The sequence below is a fragment of the Misgurnus anguillicaudatus genome, chromosome 7, assembly GCF_027580225.2.
Source record: "Misgurnus anguillicaudatus chromosome 7, ASM2758022v2, whole genome shotgun sequence".
Lineage (NCBI taxonomy): Eukaryota > Metazoa > Chordata > Actinopteri > Cypriniformes > Cobitidae > Misgurnus > Misgurnus anguillicaudatus.
In genome coordinates, this window is record NC_073343.2 from 3,078,719 (window position 1) to 3,095,400 (window position 16,682).

Genomic DNA, 16,682 nt, shown 5'->3' on the forward strand with positions numbered 1-16,682 from the left:
TAAAAACATTGTGCTCTGTACATTACACATTAGATCAATAGGCAGAGAGTAGGCGGTATTTTGTGGCTGCTTGAACACATTCGACCACATGAACGTCATCCGGCCACAAAAGCAATCCGGTTGTATCCGTCTTCGACTACCTCTGAATGTGGTCAAAAGTAGATGAGCTCAAAACGTTTGTAATGTTTATGTTTAGCGTCGTCCACTTGTTATCCGATCAACCAAAACGCATTTTAATATCAGGTGTGAACAGGGCCTTAGTTCATTATCATTGGCTGGTATGGTACAGTCTGTGTAGATTTATTGTTTTGGAGTTTTGTAGCTATTCTTGTTTTTTTGGAGGTTTGTCAACAGTCATATTTTCCTGTTAACAGTCTATAAAAATGATTACATTTGGTGTCTCAACGGGCCATCATTTTGGAGCTCTATCTTTACTACCCTCAAGCTCTTATTTTCTTGTTTGTACAGATTCATCTCTTTGACTAAATACACTTTCTTAGAAATTTCACTTCTTCAGTAGTCAAGGCAAGATAAGCCAAATTTATAGTCATATTAAATGAGCCGATAAATGCTTCTCCTGCAGAGTGCATTTTACAGAAGCTTGGCCATTGCGAACTGCATGTTTTTAAGTAAAGGAATTACTAATTTTCAGGAAGTCTGGTTTGAATTTCCTTCCACTACCTCTTGCCCTTAGAAAGCCTCCATTGTCAACCTTAAGTCCTGGTGAGAACGCTTCAGATTTCACACTAACAAAAGTTTAAAACCTCAAGGCGAGAAGTTACACACAGGGGAGAACCCGTGCTGGCACCAATTAGATTTCAGATTAGTTCAAGTGGATTGTGATTGTAGGGGTAAAAGGAAAATGTAGCGGGCGATGGGATTTAAAATGAGATTATAGAATCAAGAGAAAAGAGTTAAGCTTTTAAAATGAATACATCGGGTCTGCTCCTAATAGAGACGAAACAGGAGTCTGTTCCTATACAGTTGCCGGTATTTGCATTAAAAGTGCAAACATGCAGGGCGTTCGGGATTAAAAATAGATAGGGTGTACACACCGAAAGACTTCTGCCGGTGGCACTTGTGTTTAACATTCATATATCCAGAAAGGTCAAAAGTATGGTCTCATTCAACGATGTTAAAATTTATTAAATGGGACCGGTGGTCGTAACCGCGCCATTGGAGCCTTAAAGAAACGGGTTTTGGCACTCGTAGCTAGCGTTAACATTTGATTAAAAAGCAGTTCAGTTGAAGGAGCAGCCACGGTCCTGCAGAGAAGGTTCAAAGAGGTTCTGCTGGATCTGGCTGGGGTCCTTTACGCTAACATTAACTGGATATGCAGATGCAGGAAAGGTAGTGGATGTTTTAGTGATGTAACCCTACTACACCCTTCGATAGCTGCGATTTTTATTATTTTTCAACATTTCATCAATAATTTGCTAAGTAAAGTTTGATTAGATGAGATTTATTGCATCCTTCCTTTCCTTCGAGCAGAAATCATGCATGGTGAGGTCAGTTTTTAAGTCTGTTGACTTATTTCCTCTCTGCAGGAACGAGAGCCATTATTGATATGAGGTTGCACATGGACTCGGATTCAATCCCCGGCTGTTTAATTGTTCCCTTCTCTGTGTTAATTTACTGGCAAAACCATTGGCCAAATAATTGCAGCTCGTTTCTTTTTATTACGTTCAGGGAGTGTATAATAACATATAAATATCGTAACATCATAAAAGCTCCTTTTTTCCTGTGGTCCTTACAGCTGATTAAAAAAAAGACCCCGGTCGTCTATCATGAGGCATGCCGTGTCCATGGCAACACATACCGTAGCTGTAACTCGATACAAAGCATATGTGCATTAGGAGTATTAACACTGTCTTAACTGCTGAAGGAAAGAAGGAGAGATAGAGAGAAAGATAACATGGCACACTGAGATCTTGCCCCCCTAAATATTTAACAAACAGTCTCTCTGTGTGTATGTCAGGACATGAGAACCTTAAAGGAATAGTTCACCCAAAAAAGAACATTTTGTAATTTACTTACCCTCATGTTGTTACAAACCTTTAATTATTTCTTTGTTCTGCTGAATACAAAGGAAGCTATTTTAAGCAATGTTTGTAACCAAATAGTATTTAACTCTTTCCTCGCTATTGACAAGTTAACTCATCAATTAAGAGAAACGCTTCCCTGCCAATTGCGGGTTTTTTCTAGCAGTTGATGGAGATTTGTGGGATGCACATCCAGGGCACGAAGCTCCCGTTTCACCACATCTCAAAGATGCTCTATTGGGTTGAGATCTGGTGACTGTGGGGGCCATTTTAGTACAGTGAACTCATTGTCATGTTCAAGAAACCAATTTGAAATGATTCAAGCTTTATGACATGATGCATTATCCTGCTGGAAGTAGGCATCAGCGGATGGGTACATGGTGGTCATAAAGGGATGGACATGGTCAGAAACAATGCTCAGGTAGGCCGTGGCATTTAAACGATGTCCAATTGGCACTAAGGAGCCTAAAGTGTGCCAAGAAAACATCCCCCACACCATTACACCACCACCACCAGCCTGCACAGTGGTAACAAGGCATGATGGATCCATGTTCTCATTCTGTTTACGCCAAATTCTGACTCTACTATCTGAATGTCTCAACAGAAATCGAGATTCATCAGACCAGGCATTATTTTTCCATTCTTCAACTGTCCAATTTTGGTGAGCTCTTGCAAATTGTAGCCTCTTTTTCTATTTGTAGTGGAGATGAGTGGTAACCGGTGGGGTCTTCTTCTGTTGTAGCCCATCCGCCTCAAGGTTGTGCGTGTTGTGGCTTCACAAATGCTTTGCTGCATACCTCGGTTGTAACGAGTGGTTATTTCAGTCAAAGTTGCTCTTCTATCAGCTTGAATCAGTCGGCTCATTCTCCTCTGACCTCTAGCATCAACAAGGCATTTTCACCAACAGGACTGCCGCATACTGGATGTTTTTCTTTTTTCACACCATTCTTGTAAACCCTAGAAATGGTTGTGCGTGAAAATCCCAGTAACTGAGCAGATTGTGAAATAAAGAGACCGGCCTGTCTGGCACCAACAACCACGCCACGCTTAAAATTGCTTAAATCATCTTTCTTTCCCATTCTGACATTCAGTTTGGAGATTTTTTTGACCAGGACCACACCCCTCATTGCATTGAAGCAACTGCCATGTGATTGGTTGATTAGATAATTGCATTAATGAGAAATTGAACAGGTGTTTCTAATAATCATTTAGGTGAGTGTATATTTTAAGAAGAACATTTTCTGGAAGGCATTAAACTTTTGTGAAAATCATAAAAATGCTGGCACTGGCAGGCAACTTTTTTTTAAACGCTGGCGGGGTAAGAGCTAAGCACCATTAACTTCTATAGTATTGGTGCTTCTGTTTTCTGCTTCATTACAAATGTCTTCCTTTGTGTTCAGCAGGACAAAGACATTTTTGCAGGTTTGTAACAACATGATGATGAGTTAGGTAAACTATGCCTTTAAAAGCAGGGTCCATGATCTCTGAAAGCCAATGTTGACATTTAAAATCACCTAATTAATCACGCCCCTACCTCAATAGAATCTGAACCTTCTTTTGATAGACCCGCCCCACACATACGCAACCCAGACAACGATGTCGTTTAGTAGACATGCACCTTACTGCTAATTGGGTACAAGTGTGTTTTGGCAGTCAGCCCGACTCTCTTTCCCAAAGCGTTTTTTAGAAATCGTGCACTCCGCCTTATCCCATACCAAGTCTATATGTCTTCATTTCTTCGGTTGAACCCAAATGAATAATTTTATATTAAAATGTCATCATGTTCTCTTATATGGGAGCCAACATGTCGAAGCTCCAGAAAGCACATACATCCATCATTAAAGTAATCCAAATGACTCCATCATATTTGACCTTATCACTGTGATCTGTATGTTTCCATGGATATGTGTGTGTTGTATCGATCGCTAAGTAAGCGCAAAATATTAATCAACTTTTCTCAGAAACATATTATTTCATTTCAGAAGACCACTGGAATCATTTTGATTACTTTAATGATGGATGGATGTGCTTTTTAGAGCTTTAAATATATAATAATTTGTTTGTGTTCAATTGAAGAACAGAAGTCATATACATCTGGGATAGCATGAGGGTGAGTTTTCATTTTGGTCTGCACTGTTCCTTTAAAGGCTGTGCCAAACTGTTGCAGACAATATCATTAAGATTTCCTAAAGCTCAATTGATGAAGAAATAGCAGTGCAAAGGTCATGGGTTCGACCCCCAGGGAACATTCACACTCCATTTAGATAAAAATGTCTGTCAAAACGCATATATGTAAATGTAAAGTCTTTTGCCAACATGTCATGTTTCAGGGCGTACTTTCATTGTAAACAGTACCTGAAATACATACATATATTCAGGTATAGGGTTAGTGAAGAATTCTCAAAGTTGAAAGTTAAAGATGTTTCGGTTGCTAGGCGACTAGTATGCTAATGAAGATGTTCATCTCAAGCTGTGCCTGAGCTGTGCTGAGATATGTTTTAATCACTCTCAATGGGGGAAAAAAGGCGAGAAAAAAATCAAACGCGTTCCGACGAACGCTATAATTAATGTATCCGTAAAGAAACGGAGAAGCTCGGTTACGTCTCTCACTAAATTATCCTCAATTGTCAAAGCAGATACCTGAAGTCTGACAGCCCATTGAAGATTAGCAAATGTGAAGTGGCACTGGTTTGTTTACTCGTCTTGGCACACGGCCCCCTCGGCACTCAGAGACGCTCTGCACCGCCGAGCGCTCGTTCGTCGGGTCTAGAGCCAAAATCAACCGGGTTAACCGGCGAGCTTGGGCTTTTAAATGCACCATGTAGTCAAATATGCTCAAAGCACTGTGCCACCTCTGTTTGTTTTAATTCTCAATTAGTTAATATACTCTAAGAAGATTAAGAAGGGGGGATGACAGAGACAATGTCTTCACATACTGACTCTACAGGGAGACATAGAGTGGATAGAGGGCTAAATTGAAGATTAGACTGCTCTTGATTAGATTTGTGAAGCTGACGGTGTGCACTAAGCGAGAGATGGAGACACTGGAGGAATCGTATGCAAACAGATAAGTGACAGAAATTGAGCAGATAATCTATTATAAAAATATTTGGTAACCTTTGAAACAAAAAAATATTTATTTCAATTTAGGATCCGTCAGAAAGAAACCATGTTTTGAAGATTCAAAACAAAGAGGTACAGTAGAGAAATTAACATTTGCTGTCACAAATAAGCAGACTTCTGGATGTGAACAGCATGGGGCCAGAAAAATCATGGCTAAGGAAAAAGATTGCATTTGTATGTATGAAAAAATGCATTCTTGAATGAATTTGTAAAGCACTTATCATTCTTCAACATTATCAAGTAGTCTGTTTGGTCAACATCTGCACAATATTGCATTTTAATGTTAATATAAAGTAGGATACTTTTCTAGTCTTAATTTACAGTAGTAAAATGTAATAGTAATACATATAAGACATCAATGCTTAAATCTGTAGCATTATACAATAAAGGCAATCTATAGTCCTTTTCACACAAAGATTATGGAAAATACACAGAAAATACACGGTTTGATTATGGGTTCACAGGGTTTCCCGCAGAAAATGTGTTAGTTTAGGTGGTAGGGTTGGGCGAGTGGGCGGGGCAGAGGGCGTGGTAATCAAAGGGGCGGGGCGTATGCATCATGATGAAAATTAAAATATTTTTATTTAAAACACTCAAATAAAACTTAATTTTTGAAGAAACTATGACAGAAAATAAAAAAAACATACTAGATTATTAATGAATTAAATGTTTTTAACAGATACCTCTAATGGGAATAGCTGCGTGATGAAGTGAAACTAAAGGGTTAATAAACACAAACTAAAGCAGATGTTGTAGAACGTCAGGCGAACGATGATAGATGGCGCAAAAATTGTAAAAACTTATTATTTCCCACTATAAATTACATTATCTTAAAGGAGTGTAATATTGTAGCATGTAAATAATGAGAAAATAAATTTGCAAGAACTATAGACGAATACAATAGCAGGCTTAAATAACCCCAAAACATAAGTACACTTACAGTTCTCACGGACACGCGTTTTATCCTCCAGACATGACGGACCACGTCTTTATCTCATTTCGGCCCGTGTGGCACACTTTCACACTCGCGGTGTGAAGCGCGTTCGCTCTATTCTCCGAGATGTTTTATCAACTGGCTAGTTATCCTCCAGACAGTGACGGTCCGGACCACGTCTTTCTCATTTCGGCCGTGTGGCGCGTGGCCCCGCTCGCTGTGTGAAGCGCGTCTGCGCTATTCTTCGAGATGCACTTGACGGCCTTTGTCCAGCAAATTCTTTTTTTTTTTGATCATCTAGTTAAGGCGGTAGGGTTTCAAAGCTTAGGCGGGCCGCCAGAACTAAAATGTGCTGCGGGAAACCCTGGTTCATTCACACTGCCAATGATTTTCTGGAATCTGTGCGTGCATGCACACATAACGTCAAGATCCCTTAAAGGCAGGGTGCATGATTTTTGAGAAACATCTTGGGAAAGGGAGTCGGGCCGAGTACCAAAACACACTTGTAGCCAATCAGAAGTAAGGGGCATGTCTACTAAGCGACATCGCTGCTTGGATTGTGTATGTCGGGTCTATCAAAAGAAGGTCCAGATTCTATTGGGTGATTCTCACGAAATTCAGATTTAGGTGTCCAGCATCAGAATTTTAATAAAGCCCTTGAAGCCAATTTTTTTTTTGCAAATTTAAGATTAAGGTCTTAACTTACTATAACCCTTATTTTTAGAGGATTTAAAAAATATTTCCTAAAGAATTATTTAAATATTTTAGATTTTTTTTTATCAAAAATTATCATTACCGCAACATGATATTACATTAAATATATGCATTTACAAACTCATGTTTCGGTAATGAGAACTAAAAAGTTGTCTAGGTACTATGACAAACAAAATTGTAACTTTTATCTGGGGAGAAAAAATAAGAACTGCTTACCTGGTAGCCATCTTGAGTGTCACTTTTTTTGGTGAAAATTTTAGTTCCTTGAGGGCTTAAACAATGATTGAAAATTGTTGCGGAGGATGAGAAAATTGGTCTTGGACACATTTATATTGCTTATTATTTTCTCTATATTTACCAATAATCACCAAATACCACATGTTTCTTTACTGTAAATGTTTATAGTATAACATGCACTGAAGCTTTTTATTTTTTATTTTTTTTAATTATAAATATTTCCATGTCAAAGAAACCAAATCCAGTCATGGACACATTGCGGTAATGAAAATTTTCCCCTTAAATGAGAAAAAAACAATAAAATTGTTTACTTTTATTATAAAAATGTTTCATGACACCTCATAAGTCTAATTTTGCGAGAATCACCCTAATGGGGTAGGGGCGTGTTTGTTTAGGTAATTTCAAATATCAACATTGGCTTTCAGAGATCATGCACCCTGCCTTTAAAGACGTGACATATTTAAAGTCCTGTACTTGGTTGGATTTTTTTCACAGCGTCTGAAGTTTGCTAATTATCTGCGTTCTCTATCTCGTGACACCACGTGCATGAATTTTTGTTTATGATAAAATCATAAGGAGCGTGTGACATGCTGTTCTGTCCTGCTGGTGAATGATCTCAGCTTTAGCATGGATAGTGACCAGCTCCCTAATCTCTGCTTCAATCTGCGTTTAAATCCCTGTCTCGAAGAGCTGATCCATAACTTCTTGTTGCGCATCTTCACTACGGCATGCCCCTCACTGCATTTTTTTTGGGGGGGGCAAAGTGCTGTGTGAATAGGGTATAAGTTAACAATAGTCATAGCAGTAGCCTAGTGGGGAGCAGTTGTTGCCTAGTGGTTAGATAGTCGGGCTTGTAACCGGAAAGTTGCTGGTTCGAGTCTCACGGTCGACAGGTTGCGACTGGGTTAAATGCAAAGGTCATAGTTGAGGTATGCGTTGCATACTTGACAAGCATGTCACACTACACACGCACACATAATTGTTTGTTAAATATTGCCTAAAATGAACAATTCTATTAATAGCACATTGTAAAAATGAGACAGAAAAGTAACAAACCCAGCAATTGGGAAAAAATTAATCACGAAAAACTTTATATTTGACCAAACAATGGGCTAAAACAACCTGGCATATGTTAAAAGTTGCAGTGAGTTGGGTTTATCCTTCTTTGACCCAATGCTGATTTGTAAAAACATATTAATTTTGGTTGATGTACACATAATGAAACATTCTTGTATTAAATGGTTACATTTTTTTTAAATTGTATTTAACCTTTATTTAACCAGGAGAATCACATTGAGATTAAGAACCTCTTTTGCAAGGCATAGTAACACAAAAAACTAAAACCAACACCTCATAAAATAAAATTATTTAGGTCATATTTACAGTTTAAAACCATTTACATATTAAGGCATCTACCTCTACGTCTTTCATTTTCGTCTTTCACTTTAAATGTTTTTAGCGAGATTAATTCAGTGAGTTTCAAGTCCTTTCGCAACATGTTCCATGATGAAGGTGCAAAATACAGAAATGCCTTCTTTCCCTTTTCCGTACGAGTCTTTGGCACAGAAAGCATAAAAATGTCCTGAGAACGCAAAAAGTGTTGCACATTTCCTTTTTGTATGATGCATAACACATCATGAACTAAAATTAACTAACAACTAAGTATACTTATAAATAAACATGCACTCTAAAAAATGCTGGGTTATTTTTAACCCAATGTTGGGTCAAACATGAACAAGCCTAGCTGTTGGGTTAAAAGTAACCCAAAATATGTATAAATTTGACCCAACAATAGATATAGGTCCTGCATAGGTTAAATTACAACCCGTCGGGTTGGGTTCACCCCTTTTTGACCCAACGCTGGTTTAAAAAAAATTCCCAGCATTTCTATGAAAGGAATTGTTCACTGTTGGTTCAGAATTTTTAAATTCGTTAACTACTGGTATTGCATAAAACCTTATAATAAAATATAACTATTAAATATGTTCATTGTGATTTTGTGATGTTTGTAAAGTATACTGAACTGAGTGCACTAGTAGGTATACAATCTTAAGTACGATGTTGGTTTTCTTATTTTGACCCTGACATGTTGTCTATTATTCTTCACTAAGAATCCTTCGAGTTTGTACACACATCCTGACTCTTACATGTACTTCTGTCTTCTTTCCACCACTTCTAAAGACCTGTTGACCTCTCTCTCCAAAGGACCCCATGATCACCTGGAAAAATCAATAACTTTTATATGTGAGAAAAACTGAAGTCAGTCTGACTCTATTTTTGACAGCACTGTACTTTATTTCCTCTTCATTGCAGACACGGTCAAATGGGCCTTTTTAAAACCTGTAATATAAGTAAATAAAGGAATAAAGAAATCAGCAGTCCCACCAATCAGCAGCGTGTAATTTATCTAAGGAGTTTCCTGCTGTGAAGCTGTATGCCGAAGTTTAGTAGACAATCACCTGAGCCGCCCTATCATCTCACCAGGCGAAAGTAATGATTAAAGCTACGAGTGCCCAGTTTGAAAATGGACATAATGAATATGTTGGTGCGGAGTTACATCTAAACATTGTGTAAGCGTTTTGTTTACTTGGTCAGCAAATGCTTTGTGTAAACTCTCTTGCATAAATTCATGTGGTTTCTCTTTGTTAAATGTGTAGGACAGAAATGTACCATAGTTAACAAAAGCTCTGCCAGAATATCATAGCTCTGTTACAAAATTTAGGATGCTGCTTCAATGCCTGCTGCTTACATAGACAATCTTTCCTAACTATAATGCAACATCAAAGTGAATTAAATATTGGGGCACACAACGAACACATTTACACAACAATAACAACATTGTAGAAAAACTGAAAAGTGTGAGGATGAGAAAATGATCCCTTTAGCGAAAATAATCCCTGTTTACATGTATCACTGCGTTATGCATGCCAAGGCCAGTAGTTGGCGTTGTCACGTGGTGTTTGAACATGTAATGCGTATGACATGACATTTTTCACGAATTTGCATTTTTGTGTTGTTTAAACAGAGGCAATAATAAAATAAAATAAAAGTTTATATTTCTGTAAACTACTTTTTTTATTAACTTCTAGGGGCGGTTTGCCGGACAGGGTTAAGGTTAATCCAGGACTAGGCCTTATTTATAGTAGGTCATTTTAAAAGTTTTTACAAACATACCTTACAAAAACACTACAGGTGTGCATCTTGAAACAAAACAATGTCACCGATATATGTTTCATTTATTCAGGACAAGGTGTTTTCAAATTAAAGCAGTTCAAACATGCATTTTAGTCTGGGACTAGGATAAACCCTGTCTGGGAAAATGCCCCATATAGTTTGCGTTTTCAAGTCCACAAAACATTTGTGTAAAAAAGAAAAATTTTAAATAAACAGACACATATCATACAGATATTGGGTGAAATTATTTATTTGTAGTAACACTAAAATGAAATGTAAGTTATTTCCAAGTTCTCCTTCGCCATCCGTAGGGATAGTTCACACCAAAATGAAAAATCTGTCATCGTTTACTCACCCTTGTGTTTTTTTAAACCTGTATGGGTGTCTTTATTTTTTAAGCACAAAAGAAAATATTTTGATAAATGATGGTCACCACAAAGTTAATGGTACATTCACATGCATAGTAGGGAAATTCTTTGGAAGTCACTGGGTCAGCTGATCTCCGAGTCTGGTGGTACCACTTTTAGCATAGCTTAGCATAATTCATTGAATCTGATTAGACCATTAGCATCACGCTCAAAAATGACCAATACATTTTTCTATTTAAAACTTGACTCTTCTGTAGTTACATCATGTACTAAGACTGATGTAAAATAAAGTTAAAATAAAATAATAAAAAAAGTTTTTCTAAAAGATTTTCTAGGCCGATATGGCTAAGAACTAAACTCTCATTCTGGTTTAATAATTAAGGAATTTGCTGTTGTACCATGGCTGAAGCAGGAGTAATGATATTACGCATCGCCCGAAAATAGTCCCCTGCTATTGAAAGTAACCAAGGGGACTATTTTCAGGTGCTGAATAATATCCTTGTTACGGCAGCAAAGTCTTTGATTATTATGCCAGAATGAGAGTATACTGTAGTTCCTAGCCGTATCGGCCTAGAAAATCGCACCTTTTAATTTTCCGTCGGTCTTAGTACACGATGTAACTACAGAAGAGTCAAGTTTTAAGTAGGAAAAATATCGAAACTCTTTGGTTATTTTTTTGTGCGATGCTAATGGTCTAATCAGATTCAATGGATTATGCTAAGCTATGCTAAAAGAGCTAGCGCCCGACTCAAGATCGGCTGAATGGATTTCAAAACGGTAAAAATCAAATATTTAACTATAGTGGAGCTGGAAAATGAGCATATTTTCAAAAAAGGTGTAGTGTCCCTTTAATGTATTGCTCTCTGTTTTTCAGGATTTATTCAATATTCAATCAATATGTCAGTTGTACATCATCTGTTTTTTCACTTTTGAAACATTCTCTTGTTTCTCTTTTTACAGTATGTCCAGTCCTCCAATATGGCCAGGAAGTCCCTTTTACAGAAAAAACAAGGGAGTCCTCCTGCAAGGTAATGTTACATCTTTACCGTATTGTTAATTTTCATGTGTTTTTGGTTCCACTGAGTCCTCTTTCTTTATTGAGAAGAGGTGAAGATGTTTATTTGCATTCTTTCTAAACAAGCCTTTCTCTCAACAAAAGTATCATATTCATGTACGTGGCTAGCTCCTAAAAGAATTAACCGAATGCTTGTTTACTTTGTTGGTTTTCTCTGTTTTTAATAGAGCTGCTTCAAATCTGAGAGCATTTTTTCTTCTTTTTATTTTGGAATTGTGGTTCTGGCAAACATTCAGGTTTTCAGTTTCTCTCTCTATCATCCTGTAATCCAGAGAATCCTTTTCCGTCTTTCAGAAAGGGGCTTGTGGGTTTATAATCATTGGGCATTTGACCTGTTCATGTGTGTGCTTTATTCATAGTAAAAGGTGCAAGAAAGCATAACTTGTATCTCAGTTGAAGCGAGTGCTGAAACTTCCATGTTTGGAGATCAAAGCCTGCAGTCTACAAGAGCCAAATGTGAACCTTTTAGGATCCGTTTAGTTTAGCCTTTTTTGATTTGCTACAAAGTTTGAAAAACCCCTTGAAACCGAAATGAATGGAGACAATGCAATTCACTGTAGCAGCCTTAATGCATGTATAAACTGAGGTACTTGTTGCTTGCCTGAGACCTGATTGTTTTGTACTGTACACAAAAGACCTTTTTAGAGTTGAATTTTTTTTAAACTAGCCCTTTTGCTTGTTTCCTCACTTTTTATAATAATAGCTGCAGTTAAAAGCCTTTTTATCCTTATTACCCTCAGCAGACCGGGCATTGGATGGGTTGCCGTGCACTTTTCATCCGTATCTTCTTGTAGAGACTAAATATCACGATAACAATCACACGGTTTCTGTTTGTTTAAAGAAAGGTAGCAGTAAGTAACGTTGAAAGGCCCTTTAGAGTTTAAAACACAGTCTGCTGCTAATAAACTACAGTACAGTACTGTAAATACTGTAAACCTTCTTTTTGTTGCTTAGATGTGAATATTGACTTTTGCTGATAGAGATTGAAAGATGATGCATTAGCTCACAATGCAGGTTCAAAGCAAAACTAAGCCAATGCATTCATCTTTTTTATTTTCTAGTCCTTCTCTTAACAATTATATCCGGATAAAGACCCTGTGGCTTCTGTGGCTCAACGATACATGTGGTTGACTTATTGACTTGCACTTGAAGCGGCCCAGTAGACACTGAAATAAATTCGTATTTAATGCACCTGGGTGATTCTCGCAAAATTAGACTTATGAGGTGTCATGAAACATTTTGATAAAAAAATTAAATGCAAAGTAAGAGTATCAAAATAAAAAGCATACAGTTACAAACATCTCTTCATGTACTGTTTTGCACATTTCAAATGACATCATACAGACCAATTTTGTTGTTTTTTTCCACATTTAAGGGGAAAATTTGCATTACCGCAACATTCTATTTTGCACGTGATTTCAAATGACATCATACAAACCAATTTTGTTGTTTTTTCCACCTTTAAGGGGAAATTTTCATTACCGCAACATACTATTTTGCACATGATTTCAAATGACATCATACAGACCAATTTTGTTGTTTTTTTCCACATTTAAGGGGAAAATTTCATTACCGCAACATACTATTTTGCACATGATTTCAAATGACATCATACAAACCAATTTTGTTGTTTTTTCGACATTTAAGGGGAAATTTTTCATTGCCGCAACGTACTATTTTGCACATGATTTGAAATGACATCATACAAAACAATTTTGTTGTTTTTTCCACATTTAAGGGGAAAATTTTCATTGCCGCAACATACTATTTTGCACATGATTTCAAATGACATCATACAAAACAATTTTGTTGTTTATTGCCACATTTAAGGGGAAAATTTTCATTACCGCAACGTACTATTTTGCACATGATTTCAAATGACATCATACAAAACAATTTAGTTTTTTCCACATTTAAGGGGAAATTTTTCATAACCGCAACATACTATTTTGCACATGATTTCAAATTACATCATACAGACCAATTTTGTTGTTTTTTTCCACATTTAAGGGGAAAATTTCATTACCGCAACATACTATTTTGCACATGATTTCAAATGACATCATACAAACCAATTTTGAAAATTTTCAGTACCGCAATGTAATATTTTGCACATGATTTCAAATGACATCATACAAACCAATGTTGTTGTTTTTTCACATTTAAGGGGAATATTGTCATTACCAGGGGTCCATGACTGGATTTGGGTTCTTTGACATGGAAATATTTATCATTAAAAAATCGAAAAAAAATAAACAGCTTCAGTGCATGTTATAGTATAAACATTTACAGTAAAGAAACATGTGGTAATTGGTGATCATTGGTAAATGTAGTGACACTAATAAGGAATATAAAAGTGTCCAAAACCAATTTTCTCATCCTCTGCAACAAATTTCAATCATTGTTTAAGCCCTCAAGGAACTAACATAAAAAAAATAGTTGGAAGGGACATAATTGACTGTGACACTCAAGATGGCTACCAGGTAAGCAGTTCTTATTTTTGTTTGTCATAGTACCTAGTCAACTTTTTAGTTCTCATTACCAAAAACATGAGTTTGTAAATGCATATATTTAATGTAATATGTTGTGGTAATGATCATTTTTGATAATGATAATCTAAAAAAAGTAAATAATTCTATAGGAAATATTTTTTAAATCCTCCCAAAATATTGGTTATAGTAAGTTCAGACCTTAATCTTATATGTGCAAAAAAATGGCTTCAAGGGCTTTTTAAAAAATCTGATGCTGGACACCTTCTAAGTCTGTATTACGTGAGAATCACCCACCTACGATGTGATGGAAATTAATTCTTACCAAAACGTACTGTAAGAGACTTTGACTGACGCTTGGTTTGTTTCAAGGCATATGTTTCATCGTCCTGAATATTTTGAAATGTTTCCGATTTTCATTTTTAAATCTCTCTCCTTCCATATGTATTCTTGTGATTAGATTCATGCGTGAATCACAGTAATCAGAGATTTAATTAACCTGTTGGCATTTAAAGCAGCCCACTAATGGATGAGCAGCGCGAGAGCTGTTATTATGAATATGCTTTCCATCCGAGGTGCGACACGTGAGGCAGTCCAATGCCTAGCAGACATTCACCGCCTAGCGCTGCAACTCTGCCTGGATGATTTGTGCCTTTGCACGGTTTGATCATTATTCGGCTTTTGTTTAGTTACATAAATCCTCCGCTTCATTAATGAGTATCTGATGCATGCGAGATGCCCTGAAAAAGAAAGACCCGACTGGTTAGTTATGGCGCTCCTCGGAAAGGTTCACAACAACATCACCCCCTTAAACACGCTCGAAATGTCATCGAAAATTTATAACACACCCTCTTTAAATGCCGCTTTCCAGCGCTGAATAGAGATGCATGTACAGGCGGCGACTTGCTCAGTGTAATTGGCAGTTAGCTTCGTGTTTTGTAAACTCTTTTGTGGCTGTGATATTATCTGACGCGTGGGGAGGTGACAGCGATACACCTGCGACGGCTGCCACGCTTGTAGGAGGGACATCTGCTGAGCTGAGAAGTGCTAACGCACACTAGCGCGTGTTCGGTTTGGATGTACTGTGCCCTTGGCTAAGATACTTTAGCATAAACAAAAATACTATTCTTAACATTAAAGGAGACTTTATTTATGTGTTTCCAGGGCTATTAAAGCATAAGTTACAACTACAAAATCCTTAAAAAAGGTGGAAGCCAATCCATTGGGTTGTAATTTAACCTGTGCTGGGTTGTTTAAACTCAATGTTTGGTCAAATATAAATATTTATTCCAACGTTTCGTCCCTTTTTTACCGAGCACTGGGTTGAAAATAAGTCTTTTAGCATTTTAGAGAAGAAGGTTTTATATAGATATTATATTATTGGGAGGTTTTAGAAGACAGTTATTAGAGCAGAATGATAATTTTAAAGAGGCAAATGAGTGTGAAACGTGTTACAAGAAGGTATAAGAGATAGTAAAACAAAAGCTAATCATGTGCTGAGAAAGCATAGAAATGAATTGCTCTCTGTTTGTCTTCTCTGGCTGGCACTTCTCGGAGCCGTGTAACTAATATGTATGTTTTTCGAAACTTGGTCATACCTGTGTTACTGGTAGGGCATTGCTTTAGCAGCGCAAAGGTCATGTACTCAATCTCAGGGAACACGCATAATAAAGCGTGTACTTTGCACAGTTAGTTGCTTTGAACCATAGAGTGTAAAAAAAGATGGACGACATGTCTCTATAGACTTTTTTGTAATAAAGGAAGCCAAAATATTTGAAATATGACAGCTGACACCTTGTACCAATGACATCATTTGGAACCAGAGCCTGCGTAGTACTGATCGGGACGTGGAGCAGTGGTATCAAGGCCCCACCCATTTTCTGGTTTGACTATTTCAAAAATTAAGTCATCACACCCTTTTTTAATAGCATCTAATAACCAACCTAAAGATGCAGTGTGGGACTTTTAGAAGGATCTTTTGACAGAAATGCAATATAATATACACTCATCTAAAGGATTAGTAGGAACAACATACTATTACTGTGTTTAACCCCTTAAGCCCTTAATTCTACGTTGCATTGATTCAACAAGGTGCTGAAAGCATTCTTTAGAAATGTTGGCCCATATTGATAGGCTAGCATCTTGCAGTTGATGGAGATTTGTGAGATGCACATCCAGGGCAGTTTAGTACAGTGAACTCATTGTCATGTTCAAGAAACCAATTTGAAATTATTCAAGCTTTGTGACATGATGGTTGTAGCCCATCCGTCTCAAGATTGTGCGTGTTGTGGCTTCACAAATGCTTTGCTGCATACCTCGGTTGTAACGAGTGGTTATTTCAGTCAAAGTTGCTCTTCTATCAGCTTGAATCAGTCGTCTCATTCTCCTCTGACCTCTAGCATCAACAAGGCATTTTCACCCACATGACTGCCGCATACTGGATGTTTTTCCCTTTTCATATCATTCTTTGTAAACCCTAGAAATGGTTGTGCGTGAAAATCCCAGTAGCTGAGCAGATTGTGAAAT

The 16,682-nt window shown here is 37.2% G+C and overlaps 1 protein-coding gene across 6 annotated transcripts in view; it reads left to right on the forward strand.

Annotated features, from left to right (window-relative positions):
- foxn3 (forkhead box N3) overlaps positions 1–16,682 on the forward strand; it is a 143,349-nt gene that overhangs the window by 87,348 nt on the left and 39,319 nt on the right. For all 6 annotated transcript variants that reach the window (XM_055172750.2, XM_055172749.2, XM_055172751.2 and 3 more), the window contains one exon: positions 11,553–11,620. In XM_055172750.2, the coding sequence (XP_055028725.2) occupies positions 11,553–11,620 (68 nt within the window). The remainder of the gene's footprint in view (positions 1–11,552; positions 11,621–16,682) is intronic.